Source organism: Grammomys surdaster, unplaced genomic scaffold (assembly GCF_004785775.1).
Source record: "Grammomys surdaster isolate TR1022 unplaced genomic scaffold, NIH_TR_1.0 125901, whole genome shotgun sequence".
Lineage (NCBI taxonomy): Eukaryota > Metazoa > Chordata > Mammalia > Rodentia > Muridae > Grammomys > Grammomys surdaster.
The window spans coordinates 282,822-301,990 of NW_021620725.1; the positions used below are offsets into that span (position 1 = coordinate 282,822).

The 19,169-nt window shown below is 40.2% G+C and overlaps 1 protein-coding gene and 1 pseudogene across 1 annotated transcript in view; one reads left to right on the forward strand and one right to left on the reverse strand.

Moving 5' to 3' along the window:
* Cfap44 (cilia and flagella associated protein 44) overlaps positions 1 to 19,169 on the reverse strand; it is an 81,252-nt gene that overhangs the window by 45,119 nt on the left and 16,964 nt on the right. Inside the window, exons 8-17 of the mRNA XM_028752409.1 lie at positions 18,564 to 18,678; positions 15,482 to 15,646; positions 12,418 to 12,573; positions 12,064 to 12,111; positions 11,383 to 11,482; positions 9,964 to 10,058; positions 8,789 to 8,998; positions 7,900 to 8,010; positions 5,831 to 5,989; positions 4,644 to 4,889 (exon numbers count right to left, since the gene is read on the reverse strand). Of these exons, the coding sequence (XP_028608242.1) occupies positions 4,644 to 4,889; positions 5,831 to 5,989; positions 7,900 to 8,010; positions 8,789 to 8,998; positions 9,964 to 10,058; positions 11,383 to 11,482; positions 12,064 to 12,111; positions 12,418 to 12,573; positions 15,482 to 15,646; positions 18,564 to 18,678 (1,405 nt within the window). The remainder of the gene's footprint in view (positions 1 to 4,643; positions 4,890 to 5,830; positions 5,990 to 7,899; positions 8,011 to 8,788; positions 8,999 to 9,963; positions 10,059 to 11,382; positions 11,483 to 12,063; positions 12,112 to 12,417; positions 12,574 to 15,481; positions 15,647 to 18,563; positions 18,679 to 19,169) is intronic.
* Positions 13,846 to 14,323, forward strand: LOC114608466 (annotated as a pseudogene).

Genomic DNA, 19,169 nt, shown 5'->3' on the forward strand with positions numbered 1-19,169 from the left:
CACCACCAGTCACCACCAGTCACCACCAGTCACCACCAGTCACCACCAGTCACTGAGGAAATGCAAGTCCAAAGCTACAGGGGGCACCATGTTCACATGACTTGGGATGACTATAGTCAAAAAAACTAGCCAGTCTATGTATGAATGTAGAGAAATGATAACCCTTTTGTGCTCTTGGTGTTCATGTGAAATGGTGTGCCTGCTGTAGAAAACTGGATAGTTCTGAAATAAATAAATAGAGTAGAATTATCATATGGTCCAGTAATTTTCCTTCTGTTTCGATGCCTGAAGGAATCTAAAGCAGAGTCTCAAAGAGATACTTGAAACCCCGTCTGTGCAAAGCATTATTCCCATCAGCCAGAGGGTAGGCATGAACTACATGTTTGCCAGTTGTTGAATGGATAAGCAAAAATGTAGTTAAAAACTTACAATCCAATAACATCAAGCTTTGAAAATGGAAGATATTCTGACATAGTCTGTGGAATGGATGAACCTGGAGAACATTATGATGTTCTGGCTGCAGAGGTCATGACATGAGAAAGAAGCAAAAGTCTATAGAGACAGAGAGTAGACTGATGGATGTCAGAGGTTGGAGGAAAAGAAGAGTGGGGAACTACTGGCTGATGGGAATTAAATATCTGTGTTACACCAAGCTCCCACTACTAATCAAGAAGCTATCTCCAAATGACATCCACTCACAAAAAAAAAAAAAATTGTTTCTCCAATGGTGTCCCACTTGGTATACAAACCACACTTAAAGGCAGTCACCATGCCCAGCAGTAGATGACCAATACAAAACGAACCCAAGGGTATTACAGAGACTGCATTTCATATTGCATTGTTTGGCATGTTTTAGCTTTCATGGTATTTTCCTTGTGTACTATGGTTTCTAATTTTGTGTTTTTATAGTGTGTGTGTGTGTGTGTGTGCACACGCATATGCACACACACTCATTTCTTGTGCTTTTTCTTTGTTTTTTATTCTTGTATATATGTATGTTTGTTTGTTTGTTTAATTTGACTGTTTTCTTAAGAGAGGGAGAGAAAAAATGTACAGAGTTGAGAGAGTCGGGAGGTAGAGAGGGTCTGGGAGGGGATAAGGAGGGGAAATCTGTGATAAGAATATATTGAATTGAACTGAAAATTTTTGTTTTCAACAAAAGATTTTCTATGTTACAGGTATAAAGAGATTATAGAGATAAGTGGCAGTAATTACTGTGTGACATTGCAAACATATTTATTATCATTTTAACTGTATATTTAAAATGGTCAAGACAGTGAATTTATATATCTTGCCACATTTATAAAATTGGAGCGCCAGTGGTTTTACATAGATGCAGAAGGAGAGAGAGCGAGTGAGTGAGCGAGAGAGACAGAAACAGACAGACAGAAAGACAGACAGAGACAGAGAGAGAAACAGAGAGAGACAGAGAGAGACAGAGAAAGAGACAGACAGAGTGGTAGGGTATTGGCTGAGTGGAAGGCAAATATGATTTTGAAAAATGTATCATTAAAGCTTTGTGAGAGGGGAAGGCAAGGAGAGTTTAAGCCGAAGTGAGGGAGAGAGGGAGGGAGGGAAGGAGAGAGAGAGAGAGAGAGAGAGAGAGAGAGAGAGAGAGAGAGAGAGAATTTATCATCAGAAAACCTATTCTTTATAAAATATGTTAAAACTACTTTTTCAAACAAAAGATGTAGACATGAATTATAACAAGAGGAAAAAACAAAGTAGTATTGGCAATTAAAAACAATAATAAATTATTTTCTGGGAATAGAAACATATATAAATAAAAGACACAAGCTGGCAAGATGGCTCAATGGATGCATAGCAAGCCTAATTAGCCTTGGCTTGAGTCCAATCCCCAGAATGCACAAAAAGACAGTTGTGATAGCTCACATCTTCATTCTTAGCACTTGTACAGGGAGGAAGATACAAGAGAGTCAACTGAGGTCAGCTAGCCTAGACTCTAAGGGAATGGTAAAAACAAGAGAGATGCTGCCTCAACAAAGTAGAAGGGCAGAACTGACATCCAAAAGTTGTCCTCTCATCTCCATCAGCACTGTGGTACACGTAGAGCCACACTCATTAACACATCATGAATACAATGGAAGATAGGTAGGTAGGCAGATAGATAAATGAATGGATGGAGAGAGAGAGAGAGAGAGAGAGAGAGAGAGAGAGAGAGAGAGAGAGAGAAAGGTTATCTCTGTTATATCTGATGTTAAAGCTTTCTAAGATTTTTTTCCCTCTGTGATTAGTCAAATGATAGATTTATATAAAATTAAGTCAAATGTATATTGTGATCCTTAGGAATAGCAAAAGAAGATACACATAATTACCATACAGTAAAGAAAAAAAAGAATATAGAACTGGCATAACAAACAGAAATAATTAGTAAGGTGGGAGTTATAAGCGAAAATATGTCAGTAACTATATTAAGTGTAAATGGACATAAACTTTTTACTAAAGTCAAAAGTTATCCTACAGGATTTGAATAACTCCTAACCATGTGCTGGTTGTTTATGAAGACCTACTTTTGCTAAAGGTATCAAAAGATCAAGAAAGTGGAAGAATCCTTTGTAACTCTTGGAGTTTGTTCTTGTAAGTGAATGGACAATTGACTTCATTATTGTTATGGAAGTGTACCAGGTTTACTTGTTTTAAATGTAGTTTAAAAGTTGTGTTTTGGAATCTGTGGATATAGCTCAGTGAGAAAGCATCTGTTTAAAATGTATACAATGTCCTGGGTCCAACTCTCAGCACTAGAAACAAGTTTTGGTGGGGCATGCTCATTTTGACGTGCTAAATACAGTTGGCAAAGAGAATATTCAGGTTTGATGCTGAAGAGAGAATTCAGTAAAAGATAAATACCTGACACATGTGGGTAGATAAATAATATTTAAAGTTGTTAGATAAAATTAGCTTAGTTAAAGTGGGGAGGGGCTAGGTCATACTCTGGAGTCCTATGAATTACAATGTCTATCTTACAATTTTTTTATTTAAAAAAAAACAGATAGCATCAAAAGGAGCTGGAAGAGAGAGAGAGAGAGAGAGAGAGAGAGAGAGAGAGAGAGAGAGAGATTCTGGAGCCCAAGAGGAGGTGAGAATGCAGTTTGGTGGTAGAGTGTATACTTAGCATGCACGAGACCCCAGGTTGTACCACAAAACCACCATGATGGTCATGATGATGTATGTGTACCTCTGTGTGTCTGTTTGCGTGTGTGTGTGTGTGTGTGTGTGTGTGTGTGTGTGTGTGTGTGGTGTTGGGGGGGATTGTCAGAAATCCAGGAAACTTCATGTGCTGATGGTAAGAATTGGATTTGAAAAGACAAGAATTGATGACATACATTAAGTTGTGTGTTTCAGGGACAAAATTACAGGAAGAGTGTAAAGGAGAAGGAAAAGACCTAAGAGGCTTTCTGGAACACTGCCCTGGGCAAGTTGCTAAGCAACATCCACCAGTTATAACAACAGGCAAAGCAGAGCCCAGTTCTGCAGGGTGCTAGAGATGAGAAAAGATTGGGAAATTCAATCTGACTTCCCTCTGTGAAATATGAGTGTCTGGAGAGACAGGAAAGTTGCAAAATATTTGTGGGGAGAAGTTGTTCAAATAATAATTTATAAAGTAAATGCTTCTGGTGGGAGAACTGACCAACAGTGTGAGTCCTGATTTCAAGCCCTGGAGTCATGACTTGAAAATGAAGCTGGCTTTTCTAGTGTAGGCATGTGGCTGTCTTAAGCAAGGAGAGCAGTTAGTTCCTCTGTGATCTGTGCTTTACCTCATGATGGGGCTTAGTGCCTAAGAGCATGGGCTACGTACTCAGTGTTGTCAGAGATCATACCTTAGTTCCATGTCATTGAAGATGTCACTTAAGAGCTCCACACCATGGTTTCATGAGGGCAAAGTATGAATTTAGTAGTAATAATCTTTCCATATAATTTTAAGCCAGTTACTTGGGGAAGGCGTGTGTGTGTGTGTGTGTGAGTGTGTGTGTGTGTGTGTGTGTGCACATTCAGAAGTGAAAACTACAACATCTATAATGAAGAAGCTCTTGCTTTGCAAGACATTGAGAAAAATGTTTTGTGAGAAGACTATATGGTATATAAATAGAAGACATATAACCTGCCACACACATTGTGACACTTCTTCTTTCTTGTATCAGTCTTTTTAAGATCTATTTGCCCTTCTTCCTTATTTGCTATGTCCGGATATTGACTGGGGTAGAATGAGGAAAACACGTAGATTCCTAGCCACCCATATGCCACACAGCCTGGTTGTAAGCGATTGTAAGCAGATTTGTACAGTTCTGCCACAAAAAAACTGTTGTTTTCAAACTTAAAAGAACAACAAACAAACAAAGAGCAGACACAGGTGAAGAGTTGTTTGACCTTTTACCCTCCACTAGTGGTTTGTCCCCACTTTGCTCTTCTTGAATAGGGGAGTTTGGCCTTGAATGACAACAGATACAAAAGCCAGACATATTTAAAAGAGATGTTATAATGATGTACAAAAAAATGAACATATTAAAACATACAGCTACATCACTAGTCTAAAATTAAATTCTCAATGTATGCATATGAATGAGCGGGATGAAAAAAAAAAACCAGCAACCATAACCTGGAATGGATATGGGATCGTTACTCACCATCGACACCCAGAACTTCCCTGGAGCTGAGTAAAAGCCGCACAGGACAGGAGAGGGTGTTGGTGGCATGAAGATCTCAGGCAGCGGCTCCTCCTCCTCTTCCTCTTCTTCAGTGGCCTCCTCCTCCTCTGGTATTTCCTCTTCCCCAAAGGCTTCTCTCTCTTCTGCTAGCCTCCTCCTCATTTCTTCCCTTTCCTTCTCCTTCAACATCTTTTGTTTTTCTCTCCTTTGTACTTCCATAAATCTCTTTTTCAAAAAAAGATAATAAATAGACACTTTTAAAGTGTGCTATTTTGTGTGTGAGCATGACAGATTGTGGAAAGAAGCGGGTTTTAGAAACCTCATAGTTCCTATATTTTCATAAATTACCCTTTGGAATACATTTTTATCATTAAAATTCAAATCTTTGGGATGAGCATCATTTCCGTTTAATCCCCATTTCATTGAAATCATTTGACCATCCTTTCTGGCAAGAGATGGGAAGTGTTAATTTTCCCTCAGAGCCGGCCACTGTCAACCTAGGAACTACGTCTAAAATAGCCAATGGGAAGCTTGTTTCTGGCTCCCATAAACCTATGATGTAGGCACTCGATTATCACCGGCTGTCCAATGTAGAGGTCCCCAACACTTGGTAGCCCCTTCTCCTATTCACCCCTGAGAACTACCTTCTCTGAGTTATATGATCTCTTCACACCATCCTCTGTTCACAAAAGATCACAGTGGCTCAAACTGATGTAGCTTGGCTGGCTTCTAAAGAGACCTTCACTATGGTCCTGTCGCATCTCCTACAAACTGAATGCTGTGATTTCAACCAGCCATTCTTCTTCGTGAAAACACCAAGAACTGTTGAAACAGTGGCTGCCCTAGGGCTGTTCTCCCAGCACCATTACCTCTCTCTTCCTCTCATTCTCTTAGATATCTTCCCATCTTCTGAGTATAAATCTTCATTTCCAGGTCACCAGTTTTTTATTCCTCTCATCCCTCCATCAGCAACATCACTCCCTGAGGTTTCTTTCTTTGTACCTGGATTGTAGTCACCTATCCACTACTGCCTCCTGCTTACCAGTGTATACGCTCCAAGGGCCAGGATCTGTTTTATTTTATTATTCTCCAAGAATCTTTTATAGGATATTGCATCTCCAAATGGAAGAAAGGAAAGAAAATAATGATTCAAGAAGATCTCATACCAAAATCTTAGATTTGACACTCGTGAAATGGAAGCATCTGAGTAACATGTCTGGGATTGCAAACGTGGTAACATTCTGATCATCTACATCCTTAATGGTTGGGCATAGACATTCAAGAATATAGCCATTCTCACAGATGATCAATAAAGTGCTTTCAGGCTGAAAAAAAAAGGAGAGAAGGAAAGAAAGAAATGAAGGAAGGAAGGAAGGAAGGAAGGAAGGAAGGAAGGAAGAAAGAAAGAAAGATGCATTTTATGCATATCACTTACATGTAGGCAATTTTTTACAAGTTCAAAGTCAGTGAGAATATCACGATCATTTAAAAAGGCGATACCCCACAGGCCTAGTCACAAATGATTATTGTGTTGCTAGTATTGGTTATCCTCATGTAATTATTCATTGTTAACCTGATGGCTAAAGTTAGATTTTCAATTGTTTCCTTTAAAGATACCATGACTTATAGCCATAGCCAAATATGTGGTTGTGAAATCTCTTGGCCCAAAGGGCAATATCTTCTAGCTAAAATCGCTGAGGAAAATTTGTGGCATGAAGGTCTGCTCAGCTCAGTCACCCATGACAACCCATCCTATCTTCCTAAGTTTAAATTTCAATGTGATGCTCCAAGGACTCTCTCTTCTTCCCTCTTCTCTTCATAAGTGTGCTTCAAGAAGTCTTAAGCTTTGACTTCCACTCAAATACAGCAGGTCCCAGACTGCTCTTGTCCAGTGCAGAACTCTCTTTTGCACCAAAACCTCATCTGGGAAATCACCTTATCTACTGTGTACTCAGCATTTTGCTACATGCTAGAGATGGAGTTGTAAGAAGAGCCGCTATCCTCACTCCCATTATGGACTTTGCCTCCGAAGGGAGAGCTTGTCAGTTATCAGTTCACACAGATAAATACAAATTGCAATTGTGAAAGTCCTGCCAAGAGACTGCAAGAATTGCCTGATTGTGCATAATTTCCAGAGAAAGTACTATCTAGCTTGAAGGTGGAGGATGAATACAATTTAAGGTGAGCTGGGGAGTGGGTGATGTGCTGTGAAGAGGAGACATCAGGACAAGTGTCCCGTGGCACATTTGAGCTTATAGGAGAACTGTGGGCTTAGAAAGCATTGCTTAGAGCCATAGCGCAGGAGGAAAGAGAGACAGAGCGGGGCACTGAGGGATTTAACACCCAATGACCAGGGAGAGCCTTGGCCAGGTGCAAGAATGAGGTGGGGGGGGGGACAGAAAAGCACTAACATTAAAGGGAGAAGATATTTTAAACAGGAAGGAAAGTTCAATGGGGTCAAACAATGCTACAATATCAAGAAGATAAGATTCACATGTTAGGTGGGTATCAGCGATGCCTTGAGAAGAGCTACACACTAGAATCAGGGAGCCAGAAGGCAGGCAGAAGGTGTGGAAGGATGGAGCAGTCAGTCCTGAGAGCTGCTAGGAGGAAAGGCAGGAAGCCATAAGTGCACAACGCAAAGTGAGCCTGTTTACTTTCTGTAAGGGCCAGAGACTACCATGGGAAATTACCCAGGGAGCATCAGGAAAGGCTAACTTACATGTCCCAAGAAAGAGAGTCATGATGTAAACTATTGAAGTCGAGAATGAGGGACTCTAATCCAAAGGACCAGAGGCAGAATGGGCAATAAGTAGGAAGGACAGCTTCTCCATGGTAAAAGAAAGAAGAGGAGCGACACAGAGGTCCTGAGAGGATGCAACGGGTCCTCACCTCTCTGGGAAAGGATGCTGAAGGCATGACAGGGAGGCAGAAAGCTTTGAGGTTTCAAGGTGGCCATCTTGTGTGAGAGAAGGCATTGATAAGAGCTGTCCCAAGGGATGTGTGGAACTCATTTAAGTCACTGTATTTGTGGGAGTTAATAATCTTCCTTGACATATGATTATCTCCTGCAGTCTTTGGCTGACACTAGTGACAAATTAGGCAAAGTAGTCGGGGCAACTCTAGAATGGATTTTTGCCAAATAGCAATGAGGAAAATGTAGCCCAAAGAGGGAGAACCCTTGTAACTACAAGACACTTCAATTTAATCTTGAGGATAAATGCTAATGACTTACATGATTGGCTGGAGACCACATCAACTGACAAATAGGCCCAGGAGTGGTAAAAAAACCAACCGGCTTGTATTCCTTCTCCACATCAAAAAAGAAAACAGTCTTGTCCGCACTCTAAAAGAAAAAGAAATACACTCATCATATACATATATACATATATATGTAATTATTATATATGTATATATATTATATATATGTATACATATATATATATATATATTACTATGACAATACAGTCATTCAACATTCTGTTAAATACCATGGAGTCTATCTAATTTACATTTATAGATACAACAGTCATGTATTCTCGATTAATCTGAAATATAAATATGGTTTCAAATGTTTGACTCATTTTCCCAAGTGTTTCAGTACCTAGTCTAGAAATGTGACTACCATATATGTGTTTATACACACATGTTTATGTACATACAACTAATTTCTAAAATAATTCCACAATACATCTGTTCATTCTTACTTCCTATAGAATATAGTTATTTCCTTTATCTGAGGCAGGCTTTTGTTTTGGTTCTTATTTAGAGGATATCAAAGATCAAAGCAGAACTGGCTACATGCTAGGCAAGAGCTCTCCCACTGAACTATGTAAACCTCACCTATGATGGCCCTCCTTAAGAACACATATATATTATAAACTAATGGTTATAAGAAATTCATCCAGCATGATTTCCATTTGAAATTTTTTGTTCATTTAAAATAAGGATTAAAACTTAACTTATAAGACAGTTCTTAAATATCATACATAGACTGCGCTGAAAAAATAAGAAAACAAAATGTAGGTTAATTTTGGTAAACAGGGCACAATAGAGTAGGTGCAGTTAAGAGGGAAGCTAGGTGTGGAGTTTTAGTAGAAAATGAGAGGGAATCTCACACTTACCCCAGTGGCTAAGATCTCGCCATCACGTTCATAAGCTAAAGCCGTAACTTCTTCAGTATGAGGTTTGAAGACATATTTCAAATGTAACTCAGCATCTAAGATTTTCTTCCGTCCTGCAAAAACTGTAAGTCCTTTTGGATCAAAAAGTTCAAGAATTCGAACGACACCATCTTGGAATCCTACTACGATCTGGGATGCAGAAATGCTTACCTGGGAAAACAATCAAACACATGGGACCTGTGTTTAGTTAAGTAACTGAAGCACACACAAAAGTCACTCCAGATCTTGCTTTGATTCAGGTGACTTAGTGTCGGCTGCCCTTTTCACCCCTTGGTTCAATGTTATGGCAGTCCCCATCAACTCCGGGCTGTTTACTTATTATGACCACAAGCAGGGTAATCTACAATAATTCAAGCTTCCAACGAGCAAACACAGATGGCTCGCCTGCCTCCTGTGTAGAAGGCACCTGTCACCAGCAGTTTGGGGTGAACACAAATAGACTGAATGTCACCTATTAACATGTAGAAAAGTATAAAATATGATTAACATGGGTCCATAGGAAAGAAACACACAGCAAAGAAAGCTAGCTGTGCTTGAGGACTCCCCTAAGGCAAAGATGGTTGGAGCTGAGATCAGAAGGGTACTTGGTCAAGAACTAGGTACAAGAAGGTACCTAGAACGAGAACTGGATAGCGTGAAGAAGAAATGCTACCATAAGAACTAGAGGTAGAGACAGGTACAGAATATCTTATACGGTACATTGAAGGTAGTCTTTATCCAAACAATGGGAAACCAGGCCAGAGGCCTACCTGAACCATGTCCTCTGTGATTCCATCCCTTTATTCTTATTGTTAATAAGAATTAATACTCCCATGGTGATTAATAGTCCCATGATGTTTAAAAACCATGGTTGCATGGACAGAAGATGACTCAAATTCAGTGGCATGGTTAGTTCACAAGACAGAGCCTATGCCACAGGTAGCACAAAAACAGATTTTCACTAAGCAAACTATAATAGTAATATCATAAAATGATTTCTGCAATATTTTAGGTAAAATAAATGACTCGAAATATTTGTACTTCTAAAATTCTGAGCCAGAAAATAACTACATCTCTACAAGATATCATGGATTCAGTATATTTCTCAGGGTCTCTGATTAAGACAACAAACTTACTGATCGGGGTGCCCAGATGAGGGATGTGCCTCCTTGTTTGAATCTCATGTGAACCAAAGGGTTTTTACTAGCAAAGTCATAGACGCGCACAGAGCCTACGGAAAAGAAGAAGAGAAAGGTTTTAAAAGAAACAGATTATAAATGTGTTATTTCTTTAAAAAAAAAATCTCAGCTCACTTTTTATAGGAGACAATTCAGTAACTCCATCAATTGATAGCCTAACAGCCTTTTAAATTTGTATTTATTTTTTCTTTTTAGTTATTTTTAGATCAGCACACAAGGTAACAGATTTCCTTGTGGCATGTTCATACATGCTAGGTTTTAGTTGAATCTGCCCACACGCAAACACTGCTGGCCTGCCTCCATCTCCTACCTTGGTCCTCCCTGTATCTAACTGTCCCCAGGATTCCTTTTTCTACTTCCACACTCCGTGTGTTCTGGGCTCTCTCCTTCCTCAAAGCCTCCTTCTTCCTATCTCAAGGGCCCTTTGCCAGTTTGATGGGAGACATGAGTTGTGACCAACTGACAGAACACGTTCCTTTGCGGTCTACCAGGTTAGAGATACTGTAAGTTGAGAGGAAAGCACAGTGATGAGGATAGAAAGGCATGCATGCTGCCAACAAAACGAACAGCGCTTTCCTAAATAATTTACAATTAGGTCTTCATTCTAATCTCCAATCGTGTCTGCTCCAGGCTGTGCACTTCCTGCTTCAAAATCTGTCTTGCCTATTACATTCCACAGGTTTTGTTTTTGGAAGAACATTCAAATACTTTGAATACCACACGTTTTCAATTTGCATACAAACACGGCCAGATACATTCTTACTAAGAGTTCCCACTTAACGAGGCTAGTGAGACGGCTCAGACAGTGAAGTGCCTGCCATGCAAACATGAGGACTTGGGTGTGAATCCCCGGCATCCGTGAAAAAAACAGACCCAGTGAAGTATCCCTGTAATCCCAGAGCTGGGAAGGCAGAGACAGGAGGATCCCTGGAGCTGCTTGGCTGTCTAGTCTGTTTGGTGAACTCAAGTCTCAGTGAGAGACCCTGTTTCAAAAATTAGGTTGAAAAGCAATAGAGGAAGATTCCTGATGTTATACACACACATACACCAGAACACTGTACATATACATGAACATGCATGGATGCACAACACAACATACACCGGAACACATGTACATATACACAAACATGCATGTATTCACAACATAACACACACACACACGTGCACACACACCCACCAGAATACATGTACACTTACATGAACATACATACATGCAAAGCCCAACACACACACACCAGAACACATGTACACATATATATAAATACGAGGGCATGCACAACCTAACACACACAGACATAGATACCTGCATGCACGCATGCATACACATGTGCAGTTTGGGGAGTGGTTTACACTTACAGTCCAAGGCAGTTGTGGCCATGAGATAAGTGAGGGGAGAAACATCCAAGGCTGCAATGGGACCAGAGTGGAAAGAGAAGAGGCATTCTGGGTCTTGGGTCTGAGAACAGACAAAGAGAATATCAGATCTCAAAGAGTAATATATCATTAAAGGTAACTTTAAAGATGCAGAAACAAAATCCTGTAACACATGTGTCATTTTACTCAACGAGAAAAACATATAACTTCAGAGCTCTGGATAGGAGAATTAGGAAAACCAAATGGAGTCCTGGCTCTGACGTCAGTGACTGACTTTACACGGATCTCATCAGATCCCCCAGGCCCAGCTCTTCCTGCCTGCTCAGTAGAGCAGCTCAGACGATCACGTTAGTGAAGATCCCATGTGTTTAGTATAATGACAGAGTTCTGTTTTTAACTTGATGGAAACAAAAGAAACACCAGCTTTTAAAGACTATCAAAGAGTGCAAAGCAGTGGTGGCGCACGCCTTTAATCCCAGCACTTGGGAGGCAGAGGCAGGAGGATTTCTGAGTTCGAGGCCAGCCGGATCTACAGAGTGAGTTCCAGGACAGCCAGGGCTACACAGAGAAACTCTGTCTCAAAAAACAAACAAACAAAACAAAAGACTATCAAAGAATTTTTCCTATAACAGTTAGGAGAAAATAAGGAAAATGGGAACTTACAATATTTGAAAAACTAAGGTCAAGTTTCCATATGGCTCCATTGGCATCCTAAAAAAATTAAACAGCTGATAATGTTTCATCATTTTTAATGTTCATCAAATTAAAATCATTCATTCTGTGATTTGGTTAAAATGAGGGCCAGCAACAACACCTAGTGTTTACATATATTGTAAGGTATAATTGAAATACATTAAGAATATCTTCTATATATTTAACACTAGAAATGTATAATAAGCCAAGCAAGCCCATAAGGCTGTAACATGGGGCATTCTGGTCCAAACAATCAACTCTATTTCTATTTTCATTTTATGTTCTGGTACAGTTAGAAAGCCCAGACAGAAGACTGCAGAATACCTGAGCCAGCCAAAAGTTATTTCCAACTTCATTCATCTTGATCATTGAGAAGAGGTTGACGTTCTTGTCCACGTGAAGTTCATTAATAGGTTCTATCTCCAACAACCCGGTATCATCTATAACGTCAGCGGTGTCGATTGTCTCAAAGTCCCATATCTTACAAAATCAACAAGAAAGTTATTTTATAACACAATGACCATTCCCCTACTAGACACCAGAAGCTACCAAGTACAAGGCGCCCCGTATGAGTTACTTCTTTTGGAGTTGTTGACCAGTTGAGGTCCCATAGACCCTCCAGCAGGACAGGTTATTGCCACTGCTCTTGATTGAACTTCAGAATTTGACAGCGAGACCCTCTTGCTGATGGTACCACATGTTTGTGTTACAGAACATGGCAAAATCACGTTGGTGCAGACCTGGAAGCTTCTTCCCTATTAGCTAGCTTTTATAGTACTGGGAAGTACTATCCATGCTACTGGAGGAGAGAAGTGATCATCAATCATATCTCAGCTGTGAACCCTGAGAGCTATAGAAACAATTGGCCTGGGAAGACATACTCATTGGTGTAGAGGTGGCACAAATATCATGGGGTAACCAATCAGTTTCAGATTGGGCTTAAGTTCTACTCAACAAGATGAAAACCATACATGACACCATTACCTGGCCAAAAAACTATGGCTGGACAAGTTATAGGCTCTAAGATAGAACCTACTATCATATAGTAAATGGACACAGTATTAAACAGACTCCTGATGACTTCTTCTTATACTCATAGTCCAGCACGTCTCTCAACTCTCGTTTGAAAAGCTTCTATTTATTTTTTGTGACCTACAGCTGGTCAAGGTACAGAGTGAAAGAGACTGTACAGTGTTCAGTCCTAAATAGAACATATTATACCCATATCCCCCAAAAGTTTCAGGAACCACTGTAGAAGATGAGGGAGAAAGACAGTAAGAGCTTAGGATGGTGGGGGATTATGAGGAAATATCTTCTGGGCAGAGGGGCAGCTGCATGTATGAACTCACAAGCAGTTATGACAACAGGTACAAAACCCATGCAAGCCCAGGCCAGACCAAATCCCAATATGGAAATGGGAGTTGAGTGCATAATTCAATCCCAAGTCATGGAGCTATTGGCAGTTGTAAGCTTCTGGGAGACAGACAATTTTCACTGAGAGTATAACCTCTGGTAAGTTGGCCATTCTGTAGTGAATGCCCACACATTCAAGAATACAGACGTGCCTAGTCTTACTGCAACTTGATGTGCCATCTTTGGCTGGTATCCATGAGAGGCCTTTTTTTCTGAAGAGAAACAGAGGAGGAGTGGACGGGGAAGGAAGGGTTTGGGAGGAGAGGAGAGAGGGGAAACTGCAGTCGGGATATTAAAAAAAAAAGAAAGAAGGGGTTCTTGTCCACTTGAGGTATCTGCAGTTGGGGAGTCGGTGAAAAGTTGTCTCTTCCTGTGTGAACATGGTGCGGACCAAAGCAAACTACGTCCCAGGAGCCTACAGAAAAGTGGTGGCTTCTCAAGCCCCCAGGAAGGTGCTTGGCTCCTCCTCCTTTGTCAACAATTCTTCCTCAAGTTCGTCGAGAAAAGCTGAAAATAAGTATGCAGGAGGGAACCCAGTCTGTGTGCGCCCAACTCCCAAGTGGCAAAAAGGCATCGGGGAATTCTTCAGTCTGTCTCCTAAAGATTCTAAGAAAGAGAACCAGATTCCTGAAGAAGCAGGAAGCAGTGGCTTAGGAAAAGCAAAGAGAAAAGCGTGTCCTTTGCAACCTGATTACAGAGATGATGAAAATGAATAGAACTTACACATCTGAATAAATGCCTTCAGTTTACTTACATATTCTAGGATGTAAATTTGGTTAAATGAGTTTGTCCAATTGGCTTGTTGATGAAAAAAAAATGAGGCTAGAATTTAACCCTTCAAAAGAAGCCAGCTATAAAAGTGGAGAATTTTCATAATTTGTAAATTTGAATTGCATACTTGAATTTATGTCATATGCTCCTTCTTTTATCTGTTAAGCTTCTTCCTAAAAATCAACATTACCTGATGTTCTAATTACTAATCTATTGTCTTTGCTTAGATTTTTGTACTGATGCCATTTTATGGGCGTTGATTATGGAAATAGTGCCATATAGTTATGGCATGTTTGCTTTAAAAAATTGACTTAGTCTTTTTTACATTAAAAAATTCAATATTAAGTATAAAAAAAAAGAAAGAAAATAAATGTGTATATATACACATATACACACATGCACATGCACATACACATACATATACATATGAAGAATATTCAGAAAGCACAAAGTGGTCTTGGGGAATTTAATATCTAGAGGCCCTGGACCATGAACCAAGAAGATTAGAAGGCAAATCAGAAGATTGTAGATTTGATAGTGTTCACAGACGGTACCATACAGGGTAAATGGGAAACAGAGATGAACAGCAACTCAGGAGACTTTGTTTCTAAAGCAGTGTTCCAGCTTCCCCTAGACTTGAGGCAAGACAGTGTGCACAGTGAAATCACTGAGCTCTCCAGCACAAGAACTGGGGAGAGTGGTACATAGCAAGCCACACCCGCACATCTCGGAGAGATACTAATTTCCCTGGGCATTTCCACCACCAACTTGGTGGCGATTCACACCTTTAATCCCAGACCTCAGGAGGCCGAGGCAGGTAGATCTCTTGCGAGTTTGAGGCCAGCCTGGTTTACATAGTGAGTTCCAGGCTAGTAAAAAAAAAAAAAGTTCAGAATTTTCAATCTTTAGAAAATGCCCACCCACAGGCCCTGTGAAAGGATGTGCACCCACGGTTTACCTGGTGCTATTATGGGCTTTCATTTTCTGAAGCCCCTATGCCAATACCTGAAGCACAAGAACAAGAGCTCCCTTCAGAACATTTCAATTAATTTTGACAAAGATGCAAACATTTACCACATGAGAAGCATTATTTAAAATAAATTGATCTTGAAAATAAGTAGCCACAGACTCCCTTCAAAAAGCACCTAATAAGACAAAACCACCTAGGTGACCTCAAGTCTTAGCTGGAATACCGTGGCCTTACCCTGACACTGCCATCCGACCCGGCAGTGATAACCTCCCCCTCATCCAGCATTATCTGGTTAATGGAACCGCTGTGACAAGACTTCATGCCAGTCCGACAGAGTTCCACCTTGATGAGGCTGCCTTCCCAAAGCAGCAGGTTGCCCCACTCTGACCCTGAGAGAACCTGGCAGGTGGGAAGAAAGAAAGCATAAAGATTAAATACCTCAAACATGTGAAAGTTAACTTCTAGATTATTTTTCTTGACTGTGAAAATCATAGCTTGGTAGGATATATAAGGAAAGAAAATGAAGAAACAAAAACCCACCGCCACAGATACAACCTCCGATTACACTTTTAGCAGATGCTGCCTAACACCCCACAACTAGGCTGTGTGTTGGTGGTGATTTCTTTATGAATGCTCGTTGTAGATTTCTTTATACATCCTTTAAGGGCAGAACTCGGGAGTGGAATGACTAGATCAAAACTGGGCATCTAAAGTCTTCCAAAGATGAGATTCCATTTCTAAATGTAGAGCCGTCTGCTACATTGTTAAGACCACTACTGAGTTGAGCAGATCACAGCTCAAGTTTCAAACAAGGAAAGTATTTGGGACTGCCCCCAAATTACTGTCTAGTTCAACAGCTCAAAGTGCATGCCATCAGACACTGGCTCTTAGAGTCCTTAATGAGTGCTATAATAAGTAATATTTGCGGTATATGCCTGAATGATTGTTAACATTGGTGTTTAACACCCAAATGCGCTAACCACATGCTCTAGGTACTCTCCTTAGCAGCACCATATGCAGTTGTGCCTGTGGGTGCTCTGTTTTCCCTAACTCCAGCTTTGTTCTCACTCAGAGAAAACTGAAGCACCAACGGTGAAATAAATAACTTATCCCCAAATTCTCCAGAAGAGCCAAGATTCTTGTTTAAGTGCTCTTACTCAAAAGTCCCTGATCTGACCACACTGTCTCAGAAGCAAGAGGCCAAAGAAACTGGAAAGTATACTTCTTTTCTCTGTGAACCACATGCATCTTTGACTAAGAAAATTTTATTTCCACAGGCCCTCAGTGTGGACTGATCCACAGAGGGGAACGCTTTCCTTCTCATCGTCAGAAACTGATGATTTTAGCTCAGTCTTAACTTTGCATGCCTATGTGACCTGCTACTGGGCCTCAGCTCACTTTAGTAGAGTCTTCAAATTGATTTTTTTATACAAGTATTTTTACTGATAAATACTAATTGTGCACATTTATGAAGTGCCGTGTGATAACTTCATACATGTATATGATGTATGACAGATACATCAGGTTATTAGCATTTCCTTCTCCTTAGACATCCATCATGTTCGTGTTGGGAAGCTTTGAATACCTGTCTCTAGTTCCTCATTACAAAGTCAAGACATGGTTGTGAACCAGACACCCACTGTGCTAGAAAACATTATAGAACTTAGTCTTTCTGTGTAACTGTTCTTTGGCATTCACTGTCCAGTCCCCCTCTGTCCCCCTTCCCTTTGCTAGCCTCCAGACACCACAAAGGCTTGTCCATCTGTTCGTATGAAATTAACTGCTCAATGATTAAAGCCACCCAAAGCTATAAAAACTTACAAGGCCTTCCTTTCTGAAATGTCAGTTACACTCAGCTTTCTTTGTCATTGGTCCTCAGAGCAGGTCGCCCTCCCCACATCAGCTCTTTTATTCAGATGATTGTAATAACTACTACCTTCCCAGTTCATCAGTTTGATTCCAGATTTTCCTCCTGCCAATCTTCCTGAAATTTTATGACCAAGCGGATCTACTGTTTTTTTTCCATTTATGACATTATTCATTATTCTTGCAGCACACAGTAATTCCACCTGGCTGTAAGACTCCTCATACACACTAGGAGCCAAACTCATCTTGAAGTGTCTGCTCTTTCCCAACATATCTTAATCTGGTTCACACTCTACATACCTGATATTCATTCATTCCTAACTGGAAAAACCTTTCCTTTCTGTGGTTTTATCATTTAAAATATCCAGTTCACCTTACATATACACAAACTCTCCTGAGCTTTCAGAGACATAGTTCATACCATGCTTTAAAAGAAGGTTATGGTGACGTTTACCTTAACACAGTTTTCAGAATTTGAAGAATTTAAGACTCGTCTAAGGACGTTGTATAGCTCTTAAAACACAGCCAATACCTGAGGCTTTTTGTTGGGGGGGAGGGAGGGAAGTGGTATACATAGGTGCCTGTGTGCAGCCAGAGGTTAACATCAGCGTCTTCCTTCAAGGTCCTATTATTACTGTTGTGATTTTTGTCAAGACTCCCTCACTGGACCTGAAGCTCATTAATTCTGCTAGACCGACTAGCCTGGACATTTTTTTATTTCCTCCTATACGCCATACTTTTAATTGAAACTATGCCATCATTTTAATGAACAGATAATTTGGTTTATTAAAGTGATATTTGTGTGCTTAAATTTTCTTTTAAGAGACGTGATCACAAGTTACACAGTATAACTTATTCTAATAGGAGACCCAGTAAGATAGTAAAGGGGAAGGGATCCTGGTTAACTGTCATTTTAAGGGGGAAAAAAAGCCTGTAAAATCTGTAAGAGCAAGAGAAAAGTGAACTAGTAATGTCAGAAAATCAACTGACAAATTATTCTAGTGTTGTAGACACAGCTATGAAATGACCTCATCTTCCAATGATGACCTGACACCAAATCAAGACACGAGCTTGATTAAAGCCCTGACTATGTGAAACCCTTGGAACATTATGACACAAAAGGGAAAGACAATATAAATCATTATAATTCCATGACATTGTTAAAGGTAACAAGCATGCCTCTGTGTTAACAGAGGAGAATATTTTCACATCTCATGTACATATAATATGAAGCAAAACCAGGAAATGGTTTATACATATGGATTATGAAAACTTTAAGGAAATGTTTTCATTTCAGTTGATAGTCTGTACAAGGAAAATGAGGTGTTCCTGACACTCAAAATTACAGTAGCTGTTCTCATTGCCAGTCCTTGAACATGAGGTTGATTTCAGGTAGGCATGCTTTCATCTGTGCACAGTTCAATGACTGAGGAGCCGCAGGCACGCTCACCTTCCCGTCTGGAAGCTCTGCATAGCCCTCTATGTCACTAGTAGATGTTTTACCAAATCGCCCCAGTGATCCTTGCAGCTTGAGACCAGTGAATGTAAAAGCCATCTCCCAGAACCTACAAACAAGAGAGAAAGAGGTCAGATACATCAATCAGTGTGGTTTCTTTTTATGTCCATCTGCCCCAATGTGTATTTCATAAGCACATGTAAGGAACTTCATTGATTCATCTGATTAACAGTGTCTACTACTCTCTGTCAGACAACATAGATTGAACACTAGAGGGAAAAACTTCCCTGTCTTTGTAAGTCCTGAATTTTGAGTTATGCTGTCTGCTGCAGCAGTTACCAGCCATAAGCAAAATTTTCAATTGGATTGAAAGTAATGGATGTTAAATAAAAGTAACAAGTAAGAAAGATAACAGAGGGTCTACATAATTCCATTCTGGAAGCAGATCAAGGGGGACGTGGGACCTGGAGCCACAGACTTGAGATCAGGAGGAGACAACGCATCAGGAATGGCTGTGAGACATCTTGTGGCACTGTTAAGACTGGGGTACCATTACAGGTAAGAAACAAGAAACTTCACGGTGGTCCGAAAGCTCATCAT